Genomic DNA, 27,044 nt, shown 5'->3' with positions numbered 1-27,044 from the left:
AGGGTTGGAAGGAACCTCAGAAGGTCATTAAATCCAACCCCCCTGCTAAAGCACATTCCCTACAATAGGTAGCACAGGTAGGCAATCCAGATGGGTCTTGAATATCTCCATTGAAGGAGACTGTGCCAGTTTTCTGGCGCTGTAATCTGTGAGGATCTCTCTGTAACAATTTTAAAAGGTCAGTGACCAGTAAAGTATTGGGGGATTTGAGGAGTGTGGCCGTTCCTTTATTACTATTATTTATTTACTTTTTTACAGTTTTGAGGATCATTGTAGAGTATTAAATCAGATTTGTTGGACCATCAAAAGGACTTCTTGTTATGATGGCTGGGCTGCTACCATAGCTGAATAATGGCGTGTGATTTAGGAGTGATTACTGTGTCACATCTATAGAGGTGATTATTGCAGTCAGAAATTCTGACAATTTTAAGTTGGACAACCAAGAAATAGTATGGAACAGGGTGGTGATTAGGAGCTTTTTCTGAGGTAATTGATAGGAATTATTTCATATCAAATTTATTCTTAGCCCTTTTTTTTTAGGTTTTTTTTTTTTTTTTTTCTGAACAGTTTATGTCAAAGATTAGTTTTTTTACAAAGTATTGAAGAAAAGATACTGATGACTTAAGAACTGTTCTTCCTTTGCTTGAGCCATAATATCAGTGCTTCTCAACCTCCTTGCTTTTTGTGAAGTGTCTGAATTTTTTTTGTTCCACCTTCCTCAAACGTGAACTTCCAGAATGGGAATTTGAAAATCAGTGAGACAGTATCTCCCTGTAATTATATACAGCTATGTTTGCGAGGCTCCATTGCAGAAGTAACTGAAAATATTGTAACTTATACAGCTCCTTGTAAAAGTCCTTTTATAGCTGTTGTATAGTAGGAGTTAGATATAATTTCATGAATTGTTTTAGAAAACAATAGAAAAATATTTTACGTAGCAGATAGTTGCTGCAGTTCCTCAAAAACTGAATGACAACTGGAAACTTAATGACTTCTCCACACAAAGAGGCACATGAACACTTCTTGAGTAGTCAAAGAAATACAAGAGGGTGGGTTTGCCTTTAAAGCGTGTATGCAAGCGCTCTGATTAATTAAGAGATGTGCCAGAAAGAGTGATTTGAAGTCTTCCCACCAAGAATTAAGGGTCTTTGCTACAGTGCTCTTTTAAAGACCAGTAGGGTATGTGTCTTGAATAACAGTCATATGCCCTGATGTTCATTTGCACCAGTGTATTTGGGTGTGTGGGTCAAAGAAAGTGAATTTTCACATTCTGCCTCCAGTCACAGGATCCAGTCCTGATGCAGACCCCAACTCCTGGAGGTCTCTGCCTTGCCACCACCCCAGTCCCCTGCTCACCATCCCCACGGAGCAGCCTGCCCTTGCTGATCCCTGGCACCTGCATTGAAAGACAGTCCTTGGTATTTGTCCAGGCCCTATGACTGTCTAAAGATATCCCGGGCAGGTTTTCTTCTGCTAAACTGGCCCAAAGTGTTCCCCACCTCTGAGGTACCTCCCATGAGGGTTACTTTTATATAAATATGTCTTGTGAGCATGGCCCAGGAAAGTGAGATTTGGTGACACCCACTTCATGTTTATCTTTGCTTGAGATACATGGAAAATTAGTCAAGGCTCCCAAAAACTCCATTTGCTTTATGCTTCTATGCATACTGTAGCTCAGATTGTGGTTTTTCTGTCCATGCCTAAAACAAACTTTTGGGAATAGTCAAACATCCTTGTATGATTGTAGAAACTTGGCAGAGTTGCAACTCCATTTAATCGTGATGTTTCCACACTGCAGAGACAGATGGAGTCCCGGAGTGTTCTGTTCATGTAATGCTGCCCCACATAGGCACACTGTGCTCATCTTCCTTTTGTCTTCTTAGCTTGAGTGAAGACATCAGAACGTTTGAGCTCAGCTGGAGTCAAGATAACAACTCTGTGGACATTTACTTTGTTCATGCTTGCCTAGTTGAGTGAAGTAGAATGGTCATCTTACTTGTACTGGAGCATTTGAAATAGATAAAGGATGAAATGACTACCAGCAAACAAGTCTTAGTTATTTGTTTTATGGTTTGGGGTTAAGAGAGCTAATAATTCTAGCTCCCTGATTTAGTATTAAATTAGTATTTTATGGTACTATTTTCTTACACTATACTGATGCTGGTTAAAATCTCCCTTTAAAATTTTAAGCTCAGGAAAGATTGATTCAGAACTTCTCAAAAAAGTAAATTGTGTTGACTTCTCAGTCCATGTTGGTAGAGTTTGCATACTTGGTGAGGCACAGGAATAACGAACTTATCTTTAGGGAAATTACAAAGCAGAAAGCTTTATTTTGCTCAATGTACTGAAAAATTAATTAAAGTGTGAATACCTTTTTCATTTCTTTTGCTGGGCTTTTTATAAGCGTTTGATGTCAGAATATTGTCAATGGCACTTTTCTCTTAAAGAGATGGAAAACACCTACAAGAAAAGCACAGGAAAGGGATTTTATTTAGTAATGCAGATTTGACACACCTGTGTGACATTCTTTAGACTCCCTGCAAGACACTTCAGGTTGTTTCAGCCAGGACTCCTTTTCAGGCCAAGAGCAGGAAACAATTGTTTTTAAAGAAGGGCAGGAATATCAAAACAATACACATAAAAATATATCAGGGTATCTAAATGTAAGCATGTTTGGTATGTTGAATCAGAAGTTAACATTAGGATCAGAAGTTTGTTGGTATGGAAGTTATATATTAAAAGAACAGTGCTGGATCTTTAAAAGAAGCTTGAGGAAAACTAGAAAAGCCAAAACATAGTTATAATTTACTGCAATTCTTTTTTAGACCTTCCCATTTAATAATTAAGATGAATACACTAAAATGTTTATGTGGAAATCAGAATGGTGATGTTAGTGATCACTACTGATCAGACACTACTCCCTTCACGTTATCTGTACCAGGCCAATAACAAGGGTCTATGTTATATATGAATTTACTGCTTAAAAAGGGAATTTCTGAAGATGATAGCATGCTCTTTGTGCACAGACTTGGAATTTCTTTTCTCACTGACGTAGATGTGATGACACAGTGTTGCTGCCAGCTAGATTTAGGAATTTGTTTTGCCAGCAAGAAAGTCATCTGTGGTATTGAATTTTGTGGTGTCATTTGAGGTGGTATCTATCACCTATGTAGAAAACTGAATACTGGAATTGGGACTGTATAGTGGGGAAAAATATGCTGCTTATTATGGATGACCTCAATTCCAGAAAGGAGGAATGCTTTCACGTGCTCACTTTGCTTTGAAACATCTGCTTGTGCCAACTGAACCTGCAGTTGTGATTTTGAAAGTCAGGCAAAAGGAACTGCAAAAAGAGCCACTATCCCTTGTCACCACCAAATGGGGTCAAGGCTACATCTGAAAAGGAAATTTCAATTAAAGTCATTTCTTCAGTTCAGTACCTTGCCATAATTATTTGCCAGAGGACTCTGGCTGTGTTTATCTTCAATATTATTAGCTTCAATGCCCTTGGATGCAAACATTTTAGCAAGAGCGTCTGATCGAAGGACTAGCTTCTTAATCTATGAAACCCCACATCAGTGCATCAAAATAAACCACAGGTGGAGGATATTTGGAAATTAATGATGATCTGTAGATTTGAATTTGTCACATTAACACTTGTGATGCCAGCTGGAAATTAAAACATGCTTTTAGTACAATTTATATGTAAATTAGGCAATTATCCTTTTTTCTTTAACTACCAAATTTGATTAATAATTAACTTAGGTTATTTTCATCCAGAAAGAGGGATTTAATTTCATTTACATTATTCTATGTTCACAGAACATAGATGCAAGTAGCTCTATTCACATATTCATAAGAGGTTCAGCATCTGCTAGGAAAAAAACAATTCAAGATTTAAAACCCATATGCTTATTGAGAAGAGCATTTATTCTCAACAATAGAAATAAATATATATATTTTTGCTTGTTTGAACTGTTAAAAATAATTTGTCTTGGGTTTTTTTTGTGGATTTGTTTTGTTGTTGTTGTTGTTTCTGTTGATTTGTATTTTACCAGTGGGTACAAAAATGTACAGAACAAAGTTTTAACTGTGACTATAATAATAAATCCACTATTTTTAGAAGCATGATTGTTGCTGAGTAACTTCAAACCTTTATATATTCTTGGCATGTAAGAAAGATCTATAGCGAAGGACAGGCACATCATGCCTTTGAGTAAAGTGTACTCATTGCCTAATTGCATATATCTTTCACATAATCTACTGAAGAAAAAGAAAGCAAAACATGTAAACCTAACCTGTACTCTACTCTACACACTCACTATTATAAATTCAGACTTCATTGCTTAAGTGCTTGTATAGCTACATGTTTGAATAGTAAAAATGCACATAATGATCAGTAGAACCAGGAACGATGCATGTAAATTTATTTAAAAATCACAGGAAAATGTACACCTGAGAAAGCAATTCATAGCTTTCTCTGTTAAAAAAAAATAATAAAAAAAAAGGAAAATCAGACAAATAGGACAAATAGGATCCCCAAAAGTTGCAAGATGTTGTCAATTTAGCTTTGCCATGATGTAATTTCTACACTGAGACTAAAAGAATGGCTTCTGCATGTATGCTTTAAATTATTTGGTTCAGAAGTGAAGTTGATTCTTCCCTGCTGAATGAATGCCATGCAAGTTATTCCTGAAAAAAATACATAAAATAATACTTAATAAAATCTGCTATATATTCTTAAGTCATTTTCGACAGAATTATTTAGATCTGAATATTTTTGACATTACTGAATCATTTCATTAAAAGTTAACACTTTTTCTTTTCCTTTGCAGTTCGACAGAAGAGCAGTTTCACTGGCAAACACAAGGTAATAAACTTATCATTAGAGTACTGCATATAGAATGCTACATATATTTTCTCCCATAAGGAATATACTTCCTAAATAAGACAGAGGGGAGAACAGCATGCATTGCTACACCTGTTGGGTGTTCTCCATTTTTTGAAAACTGCTGAAAAAATAGTGGGACTTGGCAAAGGTGGTTAGGGCTGGCAAATGGAACATCTCCATAGAATGAAGCAAATTTTGAGAGAGGGCACTGGTCTTTAGGCTTTTCTTAAATAAGAACTATGCTTTCTTAGTTTGCTTTTATTAATCCAAGGCCAAACTTTTAGAGGGCAGCATAACTCTCCTGGATCATTGTGGCTAGCCTGCTCTGAATATGCCATTTTGGTGCGTTTTCCATTCCTTCCTCAGCTATAAGTGATTTGTACATGACAGCACATAACTAGTTTTACCTTTTGCTTTTCTTATACTTTTTTTTGTGTGTTAATGTTATTACAGATGGTCAGAAAGATATAGAAGATGAGCTCACTACTGGTCTGGAGCTGGTGGACTCCTGTATTAGATCACTGCAGGAATCAGGGATACTTGATCCACAGGACTATTCATCCAGTGATAGTAAGTTTTTGCTAAAAATGTGCTTTTCAGAACCCACAGTTACTTGTAATACTACATGCTTTAAAACTGAATACATTTATTAGAATGTTTTCCTTATTATTTTCAGAAATCATCAGAAGACAGTGTAGCTGGGAGCAGGAAAATTGCCTCCCTGCATTTCCAATTTGTTTTTTGATTTTCTTTGTAATTGAGAGACTTTCAGTGGCAGTCTGCGGGCAGAAGCCCCATGGAATGTATTTTAAGAAATACATTTAGAAATTGCAGTACGGCCCTACTGTATTACAAGGTCATGTCACAAGACTTTAGCATCACCACTACACAAAAGCATCTTTCAAGCAGCACTGTTCCAGTATGCAAAAGAAGTAAAATGAAATGTGAGGTGGTGTGATGTTTTTGCTACTAGCTGATACTTTTTAGGACCAAAATTTTCAAATGGATAAATGAGTCGAAGTAGCTGAACTATTTAAGGATGGTGCACAGAACACCAGCAGCAGAAAGAAAGCTGAGGCTTTTTCTCAAAAGTCGGTTTACTGGTCATTTGGCAGTTATTCTTGTTTTCAGAAGTGTGCTTTCAGTGGATAGATCCTCTGTTAGGATCAGCAGTTCAAGAAGTGAATCAAGGCTGCAGTGAGTGAGGAACAGGGACATGCCACTCACTGTAATTGTAGAGCAGATATCTACAAATGCTTGTGCTCTTAAGTCACGTACACTGAGACGAAGTTTTCCAGCAGGCAGACAGGTCTGGTAGGAGGTGTAACAATAGGCACTGAAGATGCAAATTAGTTCCCTGTTTTCCTTTGCTTTTCCTCAGTCTCCTGTCCAATACACTGTTCCTGACTGCCACAAAGTAAACACAGTTTCCCATCGCTCCTACTGCTGCTCCTGATGTTAAGTTGGCTGTTCAGTTTTCTCTAGTATTCCTCTGTATGTCCTGCTCTCTGCTCCCGGGCCATTTTTGTCTTTTTCAGTCCCTTGCTGCTTAGTACAGTGTGACTGAGTCACATCTTTCAGGGTGGCTGCCCAAATTCAGCTTTCTTAAAAACAAAGGGAATGATTTCCCCTTCCTGGGGAAAGGCTAATGGAATGTGACAGACACCTTCTGAAAAGCATTGGTGAGTTGTCACCTGAAATATCATCATCATTTCAAGGGAAAGCAAAGCATTGCAAGGCTGAATGCGGAATCATAATGTCAGAATATTTTACATTATTTTAAAACAAGATTTGCAATCAAATTCAAAGTTGACAGTCCTGGGACAGTATATAGTTTTCACTTTTCATAGACAAAAGATTTATGAGCCACCAATATTACTAACAGTTTTGATAAGATGCTCTTTGACCTGAGCAAAATTTTCTGTTGGGAAAGTATGATGCAGCATTTTCAGCCCTTATAAGTTGCTCTGAGTTTTTCACCTCTTACTCTTTTGTATTCATTTTGGAATGAGAAGAAACAGACTGAATGAGTGGTCACAATTGTCTTCATATTGCAATTACATGGAACAGTGAATCTGGGTGGGATGCATTAGGGAAGGTTGAAGGCAAGATATCCCATGGCTGAGCATCACAGAAACTGGATGAAGAGATGAAAACTAAGAAAAATGTTAGAATAGGATGAGGGTTGTAGAAAGAAAGAGGTCTGGGTAGGTAAAGGTAACTGCTATTAAAACAAATTTCTGAGGAGTATCACAGAAAGATAGAACTGAAATAGGAGTGAAATGAAACGAGATTGCTGTTTGCTATTTATGGTTGTTAATTAAGAATCAGATGTGTATGCCAAGGACAGCAGTTGCAGTTAATCAGTTAATCGATCATAAATGAAATTGGGATGTCATATACTAGATTTTTCTTTTTGTTTGGGAGTCAGTTTTCCATTTAGAATAAAACTTAACAGATACATCAGTTAAAATGCTAATTTGTTGGCAAAGTTAGAAGCGCTGTTATAAAGGCTGTCTGTGCAATTTTTTTTTTCTTCTGACTGTACTGTACAGCAATTATTATTACATCTTGTTTTGTACATTTTTTGTTGGTGCTTCATCAGTTTTCGGCACGTCTATACAGATAGGACATTGAGGTGCTGGAGCAGGCTCAAAGAAGGGTAGCAAGGCTGGTGAAGGATCTGGAGAATATGCCCTATGAGGAGCGACTGAAGAAGTTGGGGCTGTTTAGTGTGGGGAAGAGGAAGCTGAGGGGAGACCTTATTGCTCCCTTCAAATACCTGAAAGGTGATGGCAGTGCAAGTGGGGTTGGTCTCTTCTCAGTGGTGCCAGGACTAGGGAAAATGGCCTCAAGTTGTGCCAGGGGACATTCAGGTTGGATATAAGGAAAAACTTTGTTACAGAAAGAGTTGTTAAGCACTGGAATGTGCTCCCCAGGGAGGTGGCTGAGTCATCGTCCCTGAATGTGTTTAAAATCCGTTTGGGTGTGGTGCTCAGGGACTAAAATGTGAACAGTGTATCCTAATATGCAGAGTAATTTCTTTATGGTAAGGGTGACAGAGCACTGGAACGAGTTGCCCAGAGAGATGGAATCACCTTCTGTGGAGATATTCTAGACCTGTCTGGATGTCTACCCGTGTGACTTATTTTAGGATACCTACTGTAGCAGGGGCTTGGACTTGATGATCTCTTGAGGTCCCTTCCAACCCTTGTGATTCTATGATTCTGTGATTTTTCCTTCAGCACTGCTAACTTCTCTACACAGTCAGAACATAGGTACTAAATGAAAACAAATATTACATATTTAATAGTTCAACTTCTCACTTAAAATTCAATTTTATCTCTCCTTTGCATCCTAAGTTATGATGTGATATTTGTGAAATCATTCAAGTTCCCTTTTTCCAGTACATATTTTATATGTTAGTGGTTCATTCATAGATGTGTTGAGAACAAACACATCTAGTTGAACTGTGCAGCAGCATCTCAGATATACAAAAAGTTATATAAAAGGAAATCTAGGACTTCGTCTGGAATATCTCACAATATCTGTATTTCATGGACAATTTTCATCCTAATTCATTCAGTTTCCACATAGAAATTGAGATAAATGACTAACTTCATAATTAGCATTGTTTGTGATGCATTGGAACTGAATGTTGAGTGTCACAGAGTAATCCACAAGAGTTAGTTTTTTTAATTTGTCTTGGCCCATTTTCAAGGAAGGCCCAAGGTGGCATTATGAAGAATGAGGCAACCACAAAACTGCAGAGGTTTGCACTGTGTGCACTGTCCATAAGACAAGGAGGGAGAGTGATAGTTCAGAAAAATCATAACTGCATGCCATCTCCTAGCTTTTGAGGTCGTGAATTAACAATTTTACTTCATTTTACTTCTGCAATTTGAATGCATAGATGTATTTTATGCCACTAGGCTAACTCTGAGGATAACATTTCTAGCCTGCCGTGTCAGTTCTAGCCTAGTTGTGGCTGATTTTTGAAATCATCATATGAAAGCCTGCCCAGGGATGTGACCACAGCTGCTTTTTCTGAACTGCGTGCACCTAGTGTAACAAGTTAATCTGTCAGTGTAGAGGATTAGTGTGTCTGTAGTCAGAATCCTTACAATTCAGTTTTATGCACTCTAACTTCCTCAGCACTGTTTTTAAAAGTGGTCACGTAGAAGGTGCAGGCAGCTGTTATAATTCCTCAAATCCCAAGTATCACCTCATGTGCTATTCCTTTACCAGCAAATAGAAGTCATGGACGCAGGCTAACAAGACATTTCACATGAAGGTGGCTTAGGCAGGAGGTGTTCCATACTGTGGAAATGAGTAGAGAACTAGTGAGTAGTGCTCACTAATTAACTTTGCTAAGTGTGAATGATCTAATAGACAAATACATAGGTAGTGTGGTATAAAGTTCTTACTAATATGGGGCAAGGCAAGCAGAGCGATCCATGATTTTTAAGTAATTATTGTCAAAGATGAGCAGATTCATAACTGCAGTTTCCTCATGTAAGTTTGCCGTGGTTGCCCAGGCCTGTGACAAGGCTGTTTGCATCTGAGGGGTACTCCTGCACGGTTGCCCATCCCTTTCTTCTGTCTCAAATCTGTATAAACTGGCTTCCCAGAAAAATGTGTTTCTATTTTTGTGTTTCAGGTTGGATATTGAGAAAGATTTCTTCCAATGAGTGGTGAGGCATTGGGACAGGCTGCCCAGAAAGGCAGTGGAGTCAGAGGTGTTCGGGAAATGTGTATATGTGGCGCTGAGGGACGTGGTTTAGTGAGCGTGGTGGAGATGGGCTGACAGTTGGACTAAGTGATCTCTAAACCTGCATTCTGTTGTCCAGCTTCCTGTGCTACAGGAATTACTCTATGCCTTTACATAGCTATGAATCTATCACTACTGTGTCACTCCAGTTTACATCACATACAGCCTGACATTGCTTTCACGGCATTGGAGAGGAGCTGAAATTGTCCTAAGTGCTTATAGAGATGCCACCAGCAGAAGGCCAATAGTCTACTAGTAGCCTCAGTCCCTGAGGTGGGTGGCTAAGGGCTGATGGCCCATATGGTGGCAGCCATCACGTGCTCCCAGGCTCCATCAGTTCCTCAGTGTGACTGTAGTGGCACACTATCCCTCCTCCCTGCTGTCAGTAGTTGTAACACTCCGCATGGCAGCATGCAGTGGGTGGCTGAGCTGGCTGCTCCTTTCTGAAACTTTTCAGGGAAAGACCAGAGATGTGAAAGTCAAGCTGGATCACATAAAAGATACTGGGAATAGGTCACAGGATAGGGATGGAAATGTGCGTTGAGTGTATGGACTGGAATCACTGGAGAGGGAAACATGCAGGGAAGAAAAATTTTGATGGGCCGTGAACCAGAGTTCAGGACAGAGGTAATGTTGAGGATGTTTCAGATAAACCTAAGACACAGGAGCATTGAGTGGTGACTGTTGCTTAATTCATGCTGTAACTGATTGATTCAATTGGCAAAGAAACGTGAAAAAACATTTTTAGAGAGCTAAGTATGTATTGTGGAGACCATTCATATTTTAGATTAGAAAGCTTGGAAAAATTGGAGATGAAAGAAACAAAAGACACAAGAGGAGGAAAAGTTCAGGGAGAGAAGGTAAGTAAACACAGATATACAGCTGTGGATGAAGAAGGGGGATTGCTGGAGAAAGCTTTTCATTAAGGCTGATAAGGTCACAGTCTGGCCTGCAGGTAGGTGGGGAAGGTGCTGATGAGCTGTCTGAGGTACCAACACATCCATCCTCTGTGACATAGAGAGCCTGGAGGCCTTTGAGCCATCATTAAAGTCCAAGCTTCACCTTCCTGCCAGTGTTTGTATCTTTGCATTTTAAAGATGTGTGGTATGAATAAGAGTGAGATCAATGTGGAATGAGAGGAATGTTTTGGTCCTGAATTTCATTCCTTCCTACTAGCTCCCTTTTACCACTGCTCCCATGGTTCATTAGCATGTTGTGTCAGTGACTGCCATGATTGCTAGCATCAAAAGCAATTCTGAAGTAGTTCTCTGAGGCAGATGAAGTCTTTACAGACCTGTACAGGTTACAGAAGTGAGGAGAGGCAGTGGTTACTTTCTCTTGTCGTGACATTAACAGAATGAGGGCAAGACAGACTGCTGAGATAACTGTGCAGATCCATTGGCACTTTCTTCCTAACATAAACCACAGGCTCAAATGTCTCTTAATCCAAAAGTCTCTAACTTTAATTTAAGGTATCTATACTTGAATCTGTCATGCTATTTCCTTTGCTTCACTCTCCACAAAGCGAACCTTAGACTGGTCTTAAAAGGATTATGGAGCAGATTTATGGAGCTTCTGGCATTTCAGTTTCTCACCAAAATGGAGTCGTCTCGCTAGTTACTTTTCTCTTGCTTAATCACTTCATGTGGAAACCCTCCTTCTTTGCTGTCTAAATAGTTACTATAGACAGCAGCTATAGAGCTTTTCTTGACACAGATCACAAAAATTTCATGGATCACTTTGACATGGCTGCAGTTCTCAGGTATTTTTTAAATGCTACATTCTAACCTTCAATTTAAAACTTGGCATGTTGTATTGAAACTTCCATTTTCCTCACTTGACACTGCCAGTACTTTGGGGAAATTTTTTTTCCACATTTTTTAAATATTCACATCTGTGACTCTGTTGTCTTCTGTTCGAGATTAATTAGAGAATACAGCATGCTGATAAGGCAATAAATACAGTGTAGATTAAATAATACTGTCTTCCTGGCTTTTACCATTTTAGAGTGAGCTTTGCTAAGGCTACATATTAACAAAATTGCAGGCAGTTAGGGACATCCCAGTCCTTCTGGGCAAGAAAAAACATGGCTCAGCACAGAGGACTCAGTCCCATGATGTGTGAACTCTTTTCAGTTATTTAAAACTATTTGCCCAAAATGCAACACAGATGGATAGCAGTTCCATTTAAAGGCCTCTGTGGGTTTTTTTCTTTATTTTTTTTTTATCTAAAGAATGATTGACATTAGATGAACAATTTTTATCTCCTGAAATTATATATAGCTGTTGTATTAGACAGATGCATTTTTCACTTATCTAAGCTGCCTAATTCTGAGGCTAGAAAGATGGGCTATGCTCTGACTTTATTGTCTTAATTCAATTTTGTTTCAGCCATTTTTTACAATAACAGAAATCCTCCTTACTCAGTGTGAAAGCAGATGTCCCACTCTGAAAGAGCACTCCTTGTCCAACCTTTATGATTTTCATCCTTTATCAGCTGCTTTATTCATCGATATTGAAAACGGATTGAAACAAAAGTCTTCATTTACACAATGAATGTGTAAAAAGATATATGTTTATGTGGTTTCAATCCCATTGCTTTTGCTTTGTAAAATTGCCACCTGTCAGATGGCTGACATGCTGAATGAGATGAAATTTGGCATCAGTGGACCTCACAATTTGTTGATAGATGAAGTTATTTCCATTTCATTATCTACTGTGAGTGCCAGGGTGATCCAGCTGAGTCATTCTTTGTTCACTCAAAAGAGGTGTTCTCTTGGGATCTCCTGATAAACATACACTCATAAAATCATGTGCTCTTCAAGTATGTTTCAGGGACAAAAATCACCTCAGTGATGTGGATGCCCCTCTTTTTAGAGATTTTAGAGATTGAGTCTTTGGAATAGCTGTGGCATAAGTGTATGAAAAGAGTCACCTCATCTTTCCTCCTACTTCTCTTTCCTGTTGCATTAATGCAAACCTGGCAGCCGTCTGACTCAACAGTTTTTAGCTACAGATAAGTCATGCTGGGTATGTGTCTGAGGAAGCATCTGACAGTATTTAAATATATTTGGAGTAAATATTTATGGGTGGATTTTTTGGCTGCCTCTTGTTATTCCATCCATCTCTTCTAATGTAAGCCTTTTCAGTTTGTTAGCTTCAAAACTCTGGGATTTCTAAGTCATCTTTGCCCAATTTCTAATGAGGTACCTCCTCTAAATAGTGAACAGCAGCCAGAAACTTTCTGTTCAGGTGTGGTCTTGCTGTTCTTTGTTGCATATTCTCTAACACAAACTGTCTAAACTGTGATTGAAGTTCTGTTTTTTAAATCACTTCTTAAATACTTAGATCTGTGAGAAGGAAGAATGGTGCTTCCTTCCTTGGCTTCCCATTTCTGCCCCTGGTCAACCTAAATATGAGCATAAAATAATCATCTCATCATCTAACATTGTAGGAGCCACTGGCTGGTAGTGAAAATGATCTGTGCAACACTGAATGATAGAATCATAGAATATGCTGAGTTGGAAGGGACCTAGAAATATCATCGAGGTGACTCCTAAGGAGCTGAGGTCCAGTTCCAGTGGCAGATCTGTGGAGTGATTAATGTCTTTACAAAAGTAAAGACAAACTGACCAGTTACAGTTTCTGTACCTTCACTGCTGCAATGTTATGACATGAAGATTTGATAATATGAAGCAAATCCAAATGCCATCCCAAGAACCAGCTTCTACATTGCAGAATCGATGTTTGCAGCCAGCGCTGCCTCTGGAAGTGTAACATCATCACTGAGCATCCTTAGGTTGGACTTCATCATTTTCAGCCCCATACAGAGGCTGAGTTCAAAGGTATAGAGTGTGGCACCTGATGAAATACTCTATACTTTGTTCACCTGTGCTTGTAATTACTGGTGTCAGCATGGTAAGGTTCGGGTGAAACAATCATACCTTTCTTTCTAGTGTCTTTATCGTGTTAAATTCATGCTGGTCTTCTCACTTCAAGGGAATTAGTGACTTTTGAAAAAAAAATCTTTCCTCTTTGAGCACTTCCTTTATACAGGCAGGAAAAGGCCACTACTAAGAGTCAGTCTTAGGAGTGGAGCCGTGCACCTTCCCAACAGTAATCCTGATGGTATTTGGCATCTGTTTCACCAGCTATGCCCCGCCGTGGCATTCTGACAGTGGGATGTTACAGATTGTAACCCAGGTGCAGCTGATCTCACTCTGCTTAGATGCTCTGCCCATCTTCAAACCTCATGAGTAGCAAAAGGGGTTGCTGTGGACACCCTCCTATGTGTGACACTGACTGCTTGTTCTGCAGTTATTTTAAAGACCAGTCAGGTGTCCAAGGGGATTTATAGGCTTCTCAGGGAGAAAGTGCTTGCAGCCACCAGCAGAACTGTTCAAAACATGACAGTTCAGTATGTTCATGTCCTGTTGCATCTAAATTGCTGGCTTCATTTTAATCTCCCTCTAGTCTTGTCCTTTGCTATCCCACTGTTCCCTAGAATACCATTTCCTTCCTTGCCAAACCCTTGTGTCCGTTACTTACTTGCTTGCTTTAGTTCTGGCTTTTATTTTCCAATTCCTTTATCTTTTCTCTTTTCACACATCTTGAAATAAAACCTCAGTATCTTGTCCCCCAAACACATGCTTACTCATCCTCAGAAAGAAAAGGAGAAAAAAAAGCATTTTCCGTATAGAAGTGGCTTTGTAATCCTCACTTCTTACACGTTTATCTGACTTCAGGCTAATCCACATTGCTCTCTGATGTATCATGTTGGCAGTGCAAAAGTAATAGTATGACAACGTTGCAAGTAAGTCATTTGTAGGTTTCCTCTGTTTCTGTGTGGAAGCCTATAGGCTGATTTTTGTTTCAATGCATTGTCACCTAAAGCATGTTTCTTAGGGTTTCCTAATCTCAGGTTATGCTTACATGACAAAATTGACTTTTATATATTAATTTCATACTGATACCACCATATTACCTCATATCTCTGAGATTCTTTCTCCTAAGATGAGTTCAACTTTGGAGCACAGTGTCATTTTATGCTTTGTGAGTGACTTAAAATCCTTGCCTAAAGAAAACAACTCCTAAAAATATCACTTTATTACTGCATTACAAAATGTGAAAGTTGAATTAACACAGTAGTAAGAACAGCTGGTAAAATATATATGGATGGAGGAGGAAAATGGGAAAGGAGAGCACCGAGATCAGAAAAGCGGGAACAATTAGTAGCAGCTTCAAAGATAGAAAGGAGGTAATGATCAGCCTGTAATGATTAGCCTGTGGCAAACACAAATCCTGCACAAGTAACCAGGTGTTCCCTCATCCACTGCAGGAAGCAGTTAGTGAAACTCATTAGAAAGTGACAGTGACTTATGATAGCATCTGTAGAAACAGAACGAAGAAAGACTTTTGGCATCTGAACCTGCAGTGCAAAAGAACATCAGTAAATATTTTGTCTGTAGTGCAGGCCAGGAAACAAGTGCACCCACGTCCTCTTGACAGACTGATAAACCACTCACTCTGCTCATGCTGTAGTTGTATGCCAGCACCCGTGCTCTCAGCAGTTAGATGCCAAGAGCTGCACAGCTCAGTGATCCTCTGGTGCCAGCTCATGAGCAAGAAACCAGTCTGTAGATGCAGCCATGCAAGAGGTAATTGGTTTGTTGGCCTGTGTGAGATGTGTATGGAACAGAACACCTTGGCATGTATGTTTGGCGCTTAATTTCTTTTGTGCCACTTGGACTTTACAGAGCTCTCAGCAAAGTCAAATTTCTGTGACTTGTATGATAACATAAAGTAGGGAGTTTTTTACATTCCTTTCCATTTTTTTCCATTCCGGCTTTAAAAATGGAGAAAGGCATTTTTTGAGTATAGTGTGGAAGGAGGGTGGTACATATCTATGGACACTGAAGGAGAAAACAGAAGTAAATATTTATGTATATGCAGCAACAGGATCCTGGATGTGTGAGGAGTTTAATGGAACTCTTTTCTTCAAAGAGCAACATGCAAACTGCCGTGTATGCTGGAGATACTGCGTAAGTGAAATATGGGTGTTCGGTGGCATTTTTTCACAGCCTCCATCCAAACATGCAGAGAGGTTTTATGCAGCGCCCGACTTGGGCCCCTCTCACAGTATACCTTTTATTTTATTAAAGAGGTGTTTCTGGGAGATGAAAAAGGTTTTCATAAAACGTTGACCTTGTTGACTTACTACTAAGTAAACTTACTTTTGAGGCAGTGTTAAGTACATTCTGAATCGGTTTACATCAGAGGCCAAATAGCCAGTTTCATTTGTGGACAGAAAAGATTCAAGACTTAAGCCTGCCAAAGGTCAGGAAACAAACAAACAAACAAAAAAAAAAAGAGTATTATTTTGCACGAGAAAAGGAAACCTGTGCTATTAGTTAAGTTCATAGAACAAAGTGATAATTTGAATGATAACTTTTGTATTATACCAACTATCTGTGAATAGTTGTGTATCCTTTATAGCCAGAAGCTCCTATGTTTGTTTGGTTCTGTTCTGGAGCCTTGGAGATTTGTCTTTTATATTATTATTTCTGATTGATAATGCACTCAACTTACCGTGATTCGTGTTTGTGTGGTGTCAGTAACCATCTGATTTTATTTCCTAGAAATGGAAAAGGAGCACTTTAGTTCAATACTTTCAGTAACAGCCTTTGGCTGTGCACTGCACATAGGGCTATTAGGAACACATGAAACTGAGTTGATCTTTTAAGGTATAAAGTACTTCCAAAAACTTATGATTTAGTCATGCAAAAGGTACTTCTAATTTACCTGATTTTATTTTTTTTTCTGTAAACCAAGAACATATTCCATTTAAAAAAGTATTTATTCTTTACAAAATAGGATATAGCTAATGAAAATAAAAAATAAGAATAACATTTATGTTAAGTACAGTGTTTCCCAAGTCAAAGCATGAGACTTCCTTCTCAGCTGGAGATTGCTGTCTGTGTAGCTGCATCCAGTGTCTGCTCTCATATGCGAATTTCTTCTTCTGGTCATAGGGTAAGAAAGACAGGAAAGGGTGTGGAGGGCAAGATGCATGAGGAGCAGCTGAGGCCTCTTTATTTGCAGAAGAGCTGAGGGGAGGCCTGATGGCGGCTGCAGCTCCTCATGGAGCAGAGGGGCAGTGCTGAGCTCTTCTCTGTGACAGCGACAGGGCCAGAGAACGGCATGGAGCTGTGTCAGGGAGGGGCAGCTGGGGGTTAGGGACAGGGTCTGCACCACAGGGCGGTGGGCAAGGAACGGGCTGCCCAGGGCAGTGGGCACGTCCTCAAAAGCTGGAGTTCAAGGAGCGCTTGGGCAGTGCTCTCAGACGTAGGTTTTGGGTGGTCCTGTGTGGAGGCAGGAGTTGGACTCGATGATCTTTGTGGGTCCCCTCCAACTTGAGATATTCAAGTATTCTAAACCCATCCAGAAGCCAATTTCAGGTACTGTTCTACTGTCTTTGCATATTCTGATCTTTCAGTAGGCAGAAAAATTCTGTTACAGTGAATACTGTGCGATTTTACCACTCCTGCATACCACATGTAGAGTTTCACAGAAGTAACGTCATCATCTGCAAATCAGGTCATTCATAGAAAGAAGATATTTAGATTCTTAACATAGTTCATATCATTTCTAACCCTGGCTACTATCAAGTTTTCTTGGCAGAGGCTTCTCAAGAAGGTGTAACATGCCAGCAGAAATTTTACGGCCAAAAGAGCTCCAGTTCAATGTTACGAATCCATCAATAGAAGGCTAGTGGGAATTATTTTTTCTGTTTGTGTCCTCTGCAGCGCAGAAATGCAATCTAGCTACTATCCTTGCTGCCCATCTTGCTCCTGTGTGCTTTCCATCTATTGCTCCTGTAACACCCATCATCCTAATGGTCAATGATAAATTATGTTTTTCAGATCATATCTGAATTCAATATGTGCAGAGTTTAGCAAGCAATTTCATGAAATGTGATTAATCTTCTACAAAAGAAGTTGCTTAATCCTGAGGTCATTTATAATTTTGCAGTAGTAGGTTATCCTTGTTTTTAATCAAAATTTCAGACAGCTTTTTCTATAAAAATCAAAGGAACAGGCAGCTTCTGTATTCTGAGCTTAAATAAGTTTAAAACTATTATTGCCTGTTGCTTTTCATTAGAGGACTTATCTCCACTAATTTCTCTCATTCAAAATGAGAGAAAATTCAAACTACAGATTTTTGCCATCCATTAAGAAATTCTTCCCCTTTACATACTTCCTTACATAGCTCAGCTACCTTTACTTCTTGTCTGTCCCAGGTGTACAGTCAAGTGAATTTTTACCACTGGGCAGTATTTATTTGGAGAGTGCAAAGGTATGAAACACAATTCTACCAAAACACTATTTGGTGCTGGCATTTTCCACTTTGCAGTCTTGACTTAATCAGATAGATAATCTTCTTACTTGGACATGTGTCATTAGTATTGTGCAGGACTTGGAAACCTGGTAGGGACAGGCATTCAATTCCAATAAGAGAATTAAACAAAAAACAAAAAACCAATTCATTATTGTTGGGATGAGATGCATGAGCACACTGAGGTGTGAGTGGGTATTACAGCTTGCAGTAGTGCACTGGAATCCTGATAGTCAGTGTTAGTGCTCAGCATCCAGCAGCCTTGGTTGCAGAGCCACTCATGAGTCATTAACAGGAATTTCTAAATGGCTTTTTCACTCTAAGTCTTACAGTTTTCTACTACTTGTTACGGATGTTTAAGGTGCTTTGTTGTCCCTTGCAGTAGTGGCTTATTATTTCAGATCCTAACCAAGGTCTTCTGTCTTCTCCTTACAATAATGGCTGTATTTTTATCTTGTAGAAAAAACATATGATAACCAGCACGTAATGAAAATATCTTCTATTCCCAGTTCACTTACTCCTGAAATAAAGTGTTCCTTGTCTTTTATTCAAGCTGTAATTAGGTCAGAAGGAGAGTTAGAAGGGATATCCTTGTATTGTTCCTTTACATAATGGTATCAGCCTAGTTTTTACATCTTTTCTCCAGATATGTATCATATATAGGTGTCTTGAATGAAAATGAACATACGCTACATTTCTGAACACATTCCACTGAAGCCTATTTTCCATTGCTTACAAATAGGTTCTGTTACAACACTGCAGCCCTTTTTTGTATCTGTAGGTAGAACATAGCCCTCTTGGTGTTGGCAGAGCATGATATTGCATATAAATTACTTTCCATTTCTGTAAAACAAGTTCGTTTTCTGTGTACTTAAGAGTTGCTGCCGTTCATCTGAAGGGATGTTTGTTTCTTAACAAGAAAGCTACTTCAGTATCCAAAGTTTTATCACTTATTTCTTCATTTTGAGTACGTATATGCTTCTCCACCTACACTTTCTTCAGCTTTATGCACTGCTAGGCCATGGAATACCTGTGTTACATCATAGCTTTGGCATTCTTTATTGTAGCACAGAGCTACCTGCATATTTAGTATTGAATATCTCCTAGAATATAGATCTTGAAATACTTGGCTATTACAGATCTTTATTTGAAAGGAAAGTGGGGAGAATGCCTTTTGTTACTGCTATATTACAGCTACAGATAATCTTCTGTGTGAGATCTGCCTAACAGCTGGCTTGAAAGTCATTTTTCTACAGAATGTTTGACCAGTCATAGCTAACTGGATTTGTTTTCATTAATTTATTTCATTTTTTCCTCATTATTTTTTTCTCATCATATTTTATGCATACTAAACCCCTGATTCAAGCACATGTTGATGGCTGAGCTATATATCTCCTTTGGATTTTACATTTCCCCGTGGTCCAATCTCTCATTTTTCTGCTTCTAATTAAGAAAATGTCCTCTCTTTATGACAGCCGCAAAGGTCTCCCGTCTAGTTTCCTGGGCTTTTCCCCACACCTGACTGCTGCCACAGCTGCTTCCATCTGCAGTACCTCAGAGACTAGAAATGGGGAAGAGAGGAGGGAAGGCTGTGCTGAAGTAGCAATTTGGCTGCTCCTTGCAATCCCCTCAGGCTTGCAGTCCTGAGGAGTCCTTTGCAGGGCATCCCTCGCCTTCCCTCCATTCAATTCCTCAGCTTTCCAGAACTGTCCTAAATAATCTCAGCAACAGCAAGTTCTTAAAATAATATTTCAGATTATCTCAGAAATAGGCCGTGCTGCAATGGAGGGTTTAAAACAAACAAATGTTCCTCACTCTTCTGATTTCAAGGGAAAATTTACTGCTGATTATGAGAGCAGGACTTGGAAAATGGGAGATGCCAGTAAGATGCTGAAGAATTTGTAACCATCATCCCCTCTAGGCTACCATCAAATACCTGGAAACACCTTTGCAGGTTACCATCAAGAGCTATCCTGTTTTTCATTTTCTTTTCAGTCTAGTTGTAGCATTCCTCCAGCTTTCCAGCTATAGTTGAGCACTCAAAAACCGAATGGCCAATCTAAAGATCCTTGACACAATCTTTTATTGTATTAGATCTTTTTAAATCATACATCTCTTTGCAGGATTAGGCAGCACATACATGCAACTTTAGGAGTGATTAGCAACTACTCTGCATGAATATACACTCTTAAACTAACACCAAAAAAAAAAAGTAGGGTCTAGGACACAAATCAATATTTCACACAAAAAACGAAGAAGGAGTACAATGACATCCTGATATTTGAAATCCTTAATTAGGACTACACCGAATACTTAGGAGATGATTCCTCCAACTGGATTGTGAGGCACCTTGCCCTATAACTCTGTAAATGAATGTTTAAAGGACATTAAAAGAGTTTTGCTAGTGCTTTCTTTCAACTGTTACCCAAATGAGCAAAGCAGGTTGAAGAATGTGTGAAGTGATTAATTACACTAATTAAAAACGCTTTATTTACACTTACTCTATAATTTATCATTACTACTTCTGTCAGTTGATCGAAGGTGAGGGAAGTGTTGTTTATAATTCGAATGTGAGCTAATTAAATGTTCGTTTTAGCATGTTTTGGTCTATTTCCTTTGTCAATTAGGACTAGCGTTGCAATAGATGATTGACCAAGTGGAAATGTATAACACAATAATTGTGCTCCATTTTAGCACTTAATTGGAGAGGAAATGTGGCCCAGTAAGCCAAGTAACTTTAAATCTTAAGGACAGAAAAAATCCTGCTCTTCTCACTTGTGTGATATTTTCACTGGAAACTTCACGTGTGTATGTCTGCAGTTTGTAGTGTAATTATTTTATCAAATTCAGAAGTAATTATTGCATAGATTTAGAATACTGAATTAATCATGCCTTTATCTTGTAATAGTACAGTACTTTATGTAACATGTCATTATATGGTAATTATTTGATAATTTAACAACTAGCAGATAATGTATTATTGAATACTTGTTACATGATAGCTTCTTCTCTGTAATATAAAATTCCAGCTCTCTTTCATAATTCAGCCTTTCTCTTCAATTGAAAATTGACCACACGAATGCTATATCACATGAACTAAAAATACATCTTGAATTGTCACGGACTATGAAACTGCAAGTTTTAAAAATTGTCTGTGATATATTCCATGAGACACTGCAGTCTACCTGTTAGGAAACAAGTAACTTTTCAGGTGATTGATGGGCAGACAGTAGGGATCAGCTGTCATTAGTATCACCACAGGGAATGGCTTCTTTGGCTTCTTTTAGTGACTTCCTCCTTCACAGTAATCCCACATTCACCTGGCTATTTAGTTTTGTGAACAAGCAATGGCTTGAAGATATAAGGATCAAAAAATATGATGTTCACTGAGTTTGTAATCCAGTTAGTCCACAGACTCCTACTACTTGAACTCACTATCTTGTAGTTTAAAAGATTTCAGCAGCAATACTGATTCATATTACACTTATCACACATCATGTATTTGTTTCTACATTCTCACTGAGAATGTAGAATATTACAAATAGCAAAATTTAATAGGATGTGCTCCTTCCCCCCACCTCCAATCAGTGTAAAGGCACTGGACTGGTCTCTCAGAACTTCGTGTCTTCTCAGCACTTATGAAGCTATTTCACTTCTGCCTTTGTTAAGCTCCTTGGACCACAAGTTCTCCTAGTAGGTTTCTTACATGAGATGCTCTTCTGCTTATGACCACTAAAAGATGAGATTTGGTTAAGCACTGACAGTACGTATTTGCCAGACAGGGTCTTATTTTTTGAAAGAAGGGAAGAGAATGGGTCATGACTCACCAGCTCTGATTCCCAACCAAGTTGCCTAGCTTTTAGATTCTTGATTGCCATGATGCCTAGTTTTTTGTCATCTGTCTCTGAAGATTCATCAGACATTGTCCACTAGAATCAAAATTCTGTACTGTGTGATTAACTTTGGTCCTTCTTGCCTTGTTTAAAAATATTTTTTCATTCCTTTTCTTTCTCTACAGCATTTTTGATACTATGGCTATTCATTACCAGCACTGTGTTATTTTTTTTACATTGGTTTTATACCCTGAGTTCAGCTGGAACATTTCCTCTCTAAGGGTGCTTCAGTTTCATAAAGCTTAATGTATCTCATACACCTTAAAATACATTACAGACTGATTTGACTCCTTCTGAAATTGCCAGGCATATTCCAGTAGATTTCAGTATAGTGTCCTTTGCCCCTGAGGATTTCTGAGCATACAAAAAAGGACATTGCAGACCTTTCTTCGATGTCTAAGTGGGATTGTTCTGATGAAATGTAGGTACAAAGTTAGTTGCACAAGTGAAACTAACTTTTGTGCTGAGCAACAGAATATCATTTAAAATCAAACTGTACTTTTTTCCAAACAATACAAAGCTTCTTTCATCTTTTTTTGAGTAGACTGTGAAGTGTTTGAAAAAGAGAAAATGTAAGGTATGACCTAAATAGAGAACTATAGTAAGGTAATTATGCTGGTGCAATTTTCTTGTTATGTCACCACCTTCTTTCTTTTCTTTCTTCCCTTACCGGTCCATAATCTCTTATCGCATCTGAGATACAAAGTAGAATTAAAAGTTTCTGTGTATTCTTTCTATCAGTAACTATTTCCCTATTGCCTTAGAAAGCACTGTTACAGTGAGAACAGTACCTGCAGGTACTTGGAAGTTCCTTAGTACTCTGAGTATTCCGCTCTTCTGAAATATAAGTACATATATAAAATATCTCTGCATACAAACACTAACTACACAAGGGTAACCTAAAAAAATAAAATTAAAAATTAATGTTTCCTATTTTGTTCTTTGTGTGTGTGTGTGTGTGTGTGTGTGTGTGTTAACTTATCTGGCTTGTTTTGTTCTCCAAATGCTGGAATAAGGAAGAAGAGGTGGTCTCAATAAAGCATAAAGGACAGGCAAAAGAGTAAAATAATGCACTTAAAATTCAAGGACAAATGTTTTCATAATTACTTTTTTTTTTTTTTCCATTTTTGACATAGCCATGGATGTAATTGAGATTCTTTGTGAGACTTTGATTTCCTGTATTATGTCCCTGAATTAATCATGATCTTATCATATAAGGCCACTCATTTTCTTGGCTTGCTTTTTAAGCAGCTACACTGCAACTTGTTGCAGCCTTGCACATGGTGTTATTAACCAGAAAGAACAATCCTGCCACACAACATCTTAACCTCAACAGGCACAGGAAACTGTAAGATCCCTGCATGTGCCTGGGGAAGCTTCTGCAGCAGCCTCTGCCTCACATAGATCAGTGCTGCACACCTCCTCTTCTGCATCGGTTTGCTGTGGAGTCTTTGCATTGGCAGCTTATATTTACACCACATTTAGTGCCATAAATCAGCTTGTTTATGGTAATACCAGACTCTGTTTTCTCAAATGCAGTATGGCAGGAAGGTAGCAAGAATAGGCTTTTTGCTGCTGTCCTTAGAGGTGGGAATCAAGGTAGGCCAGAATCCTGCAATGGATCTGTTGCCTCTCCCTGTTTTGCACAGTGTGAGTTTGACAGGTACAAGCAGGTGCTACAAACCTCTTAAACTATTATTTTTTTAATGGAGAAAAAGTACTAACCTGTAACACAACTGCCAGTAAAAAGGGAGAGCAATACAATGAAAAGAGCTTCAGAAGAAGCCTCTCCCCTTCCCTCACTCTCCAAATGGATGACTCTTCTAACCCTGCCATGCCTTACAGGGCCTGGGTTTCAAGACTGAAGGAAAATCCCACTTGTCTTCTCTGATTCCTGGCAAAGCCCTCTGCTCTCCATCTCCTCTGAGGTTTCACTGTGGGTTGGCTCCCAGCTGTAGCCATGTCCTTCATCCTCCTGTTTGTTTTTTTCTTGCCTAGTCTTCTCCATGCTGCAGATTTAGAGTACCTGACAGAAAAAAAAAAAAAAAGAGAGAATTTTCAGCTGTTTTGACTCTTCTGAAAACAAGTGAAAAATAACTGCATACACAGGTTTTTAAACTAACGCAGCAGAGTTGAAATTGTTGCTGAGTAGAAAGAGTAGTTTGCTGTGGAGAGCTATTGATAAGCCTGTGTACAGCTGTACACAAACAAACCATTTTCTTCTGTGTGAGCTGCAGGCTCTTCGGGGGGTTTCTTTATGCCTTCAGATGGAAATGTGAAGAATCCTGATGGGAGAGGTGATCTGTCTTTTCCCTATCAGACAAGACAGGTCTGTTGTCACTAAATCCTGAAAAAGGAACCTGTGTTTTTTGAAGATCGTTCTGATCTCAAATGTACCTTGCAGTTTGCACGCTTGTTTTAGACTTAGTTATTTGCAGGCAAGCAGCCACAATTCTAGTTCTGGTTGAGAAATGAGGAGGGTTTATTATCTATCTGTCTGTCTTTCTCAAATGAATTTTTAACTACTCAAATATGTGTAAATTATTAGCTCATTTCTACTTGTTAAGGCACAAAATAAAAATGATCATCCAGTATTTAGTGAGTTCACAACCACATGCTTCAAACTTTTTTGCTTTTTTCTTCCCTGTTTGAATACATTTCTTAAATTCCACAGAAGCATTTAAGCTAAGTGGTGCTGGGAACCCATGTATGCAATGCTAGCTGTGTGCATCCCCTGATGAGCAATAGTAATATGAAAAGAACACTTTAAAGCCAGATGCAATGAAAATTTAAACATATTGAGTTCATAGCATGTGATAGTTTAATCATTATTTAAGCTTTAGAAATGTCATAGCATAATTACTTTAAGAATGAGTTCAAACACTTTCATGTGCAAGAATTTATTTCTCACTTCAACTTTTTCAGCCTCCTGAGAAATTTACGCTCTTATGGATTTTCAGCACTTAATCATGTCATTTTATCACAGGCAAATTCTCAGTGAAAATTCAAAATCTGAAAGATTAGAATATCATCTAAATATGTATTTTAAAACTAAGCCTGTTTTCTTTGTGATCTTTAAATGAATCTGTAAAAATGTTTCTTTTATTAAAGAACAAAGCCTGTTACATGGAGAATTTCTATTCTGTGACTTATTTGCAGTCACAGAATAGAAAGCTACTGTATATTGGATTTATAAGCATCCACGTGGGATTAATTCAACTCTCTAAGTATGTGATACATTTTTAATAACCTTTCAACATATACAGAGCTCTGTCTCCTTCTGCACTTGTAAGGAAAGGACAAGGACCAGAACTTACCTTCTTAATTTCTCCTATACCTGGAGTATTCTGATTAATTAGATTGACTTGGCAATAAATAATCTGTGTTGTTATATACAATAGTGTCATTATCACTGACTGCACTTCAATGTAAACACTTTCACTGTTATAGAGCATACTGCAATTTTTAATATATATGTATTTTTAATAATATGAGCTATTCAGGTTGGATTTTGAAAAATGTCAGTTATAATGAGTCTGCCATTTCTGAGGAACAAGCTGGGGAAAAAAATATTTTCCATGTAAATTTTGAAGAGGAGGGTTGTTTGCACATTTTTAAAATGGAAATCTTTGTAGAGCAGCTGTACATCCTCTTAGCAAAGACTTACAGGATGTAAAATCTGGCATTTGTATTAGAGATGTATTGGGGATTATTTATCATAAAATTCATTGAAATTTGACCATTGTAAGTCTCTTTAAAACTGAACTTTTTGTTTCTTCCGTCAGAGCTAAGTCAACGTTGTCATTTCCCCTCCCTTACTGTTTGTTCCACCTGCTCTGCCCTCAGGAGCTTGTTTGTGCTAACCAGAACCCGAGTGTCTCATCCGTGTGGAATTGCTGGATATGTATGGATTGTAGCTGTCTGGTTGAAGCCGCGCTGCCTTGTAGTGTGTGCAGTGCCCAAGGTGTAACTCTCGTCATTTCTCTTCTCTTTTATTTCCCTTGGTGGACCCAGATACCATCACAGGCAGCTAGTTCATGAAAAACTAGGAGACATTGATCAGAGATGGCACAGGGTGGGGCTGGGGAGGTGTTTAGTGCAGTCTGTGTATGGGGCCAGGAAGAACTCACCACTAGCAGTGGGAAGGCCTGTCTCAACCATGCTGACAGGGTCAGGCAACAAGCCTCTCCCTGCCCAGTACATGTGCTCACAGCCAATATCAGAGAGTCTGCAATGTCACTGTGATGCTATGTCAACTCTAGTAAATCTAATGAACAGGTTGCACTGGCACAGGTAGCCCAGAGATGTGTTGGATGCCCCTTTCCTAAAGACAGCCAAGGTCCAGCTGGACAGGGCTGAGAGTACCTGATCTAGCTGTAGGTGCCCCTGTTCATTGCAGAGGAGTTGGAGTAAATGACTCTTAGTGGTCCCTTCCAAATGATTCTGTGATCCTACAATTCTACAAATATGAAGAACAACTAGAGTAATATTAGTGTCACTGTTCATATTCCTGATGCTGTGAGCACCTTTTGGTTTGGCAGCCCTCATCTGAGCTCATTGCCTGTGCTCTGCTCTCCTACTGAGCACTTCCATGAGGGGAAAGATAAGGTAGGCAGACAAAACAGTCATCAAAAATTCACCAAGATCAGGGTGAGCCTGACATGATGAGAGGAGCTATTAATATTTTAACAGCTGTCATCCATCCCCACAGACACTGAAGTGCTGCATCCCTGTGTGCATGCTACAGTCAATAGATGCCATGTGCTGGGACACCAGGAAGGACAAATTGGCATTTCTCATACTGACCAATGAGGTCTAAATAAGTGAAAAAAACCATGACTTATGCTGGAAAAAATAAAAATAAATAAAATAAAAAAATTGTAAAGTATTCTGACCTGAAAAACATATGTTTATCAGATAGTATGATTGGCTTAGGATTTATTTACCAGATGGTTTGTTCTTCTTGAAGAAAACGAAGAAGAAAGAGTTGTGGTTTGTGTCTTGAACAGTATAAGAGTGATGACTGAGTGATGAAGAGACACTTTAATTTCCCTGAAAAGACAAAATGTGGCACGCCATTGATAATGTCGAATGCT

At 38.7% G+C, this 27,044-nt stretch overlaps 1 protein-coding gene across 6 annotated transcripts in view; it reads left to right on the top strand.

Annotated features, from left to right (window-relative positions):
- Positions 1 to 27,044, top strand: part of CTNND2 (catenin delta 2) — a 619,666-nt gene that overhangs the window by 304,351 nt on the left and 288,271 nt on the right. For all 6 annotated transcript variants that reach the window (XM_065752045.1, XM_065752047.1, XM_065752046.1 and 3 more), the window contains 2 exons: positions 4,836 to 4,870; positions 5,345 to 5,461. In XM_065752045.1, the coding sequence (XP_065608117.1) occupies positions 4,836 to 4,870; positions 5,345 to 5,461 (152 nt within the window). The remainder of the gene's footprint in view (positions 1 to 4,835; positions 4,871 to 5,344; positions 5,462 to 27,044) is intronic.

This window comes from Cyrtonyx montezumae, unplaced genomic scaffold, assembly GCF_038088225.1.
Source record: "Cyrtonyx montezumae isolate F1298 unplaced genomic scaffold, pur_monq_1.0 scaffold_8, whole genome shotgun sequence".
NCBI lineage: Eukaryota > Metazoa > Chordata > Aves > Galliformes > Odontophoridae > Cyrtonyx > Cyrtonyx montezumae.
This window is presented reverse-complemented; position numbering and strand designations above follow the sequence as displayed.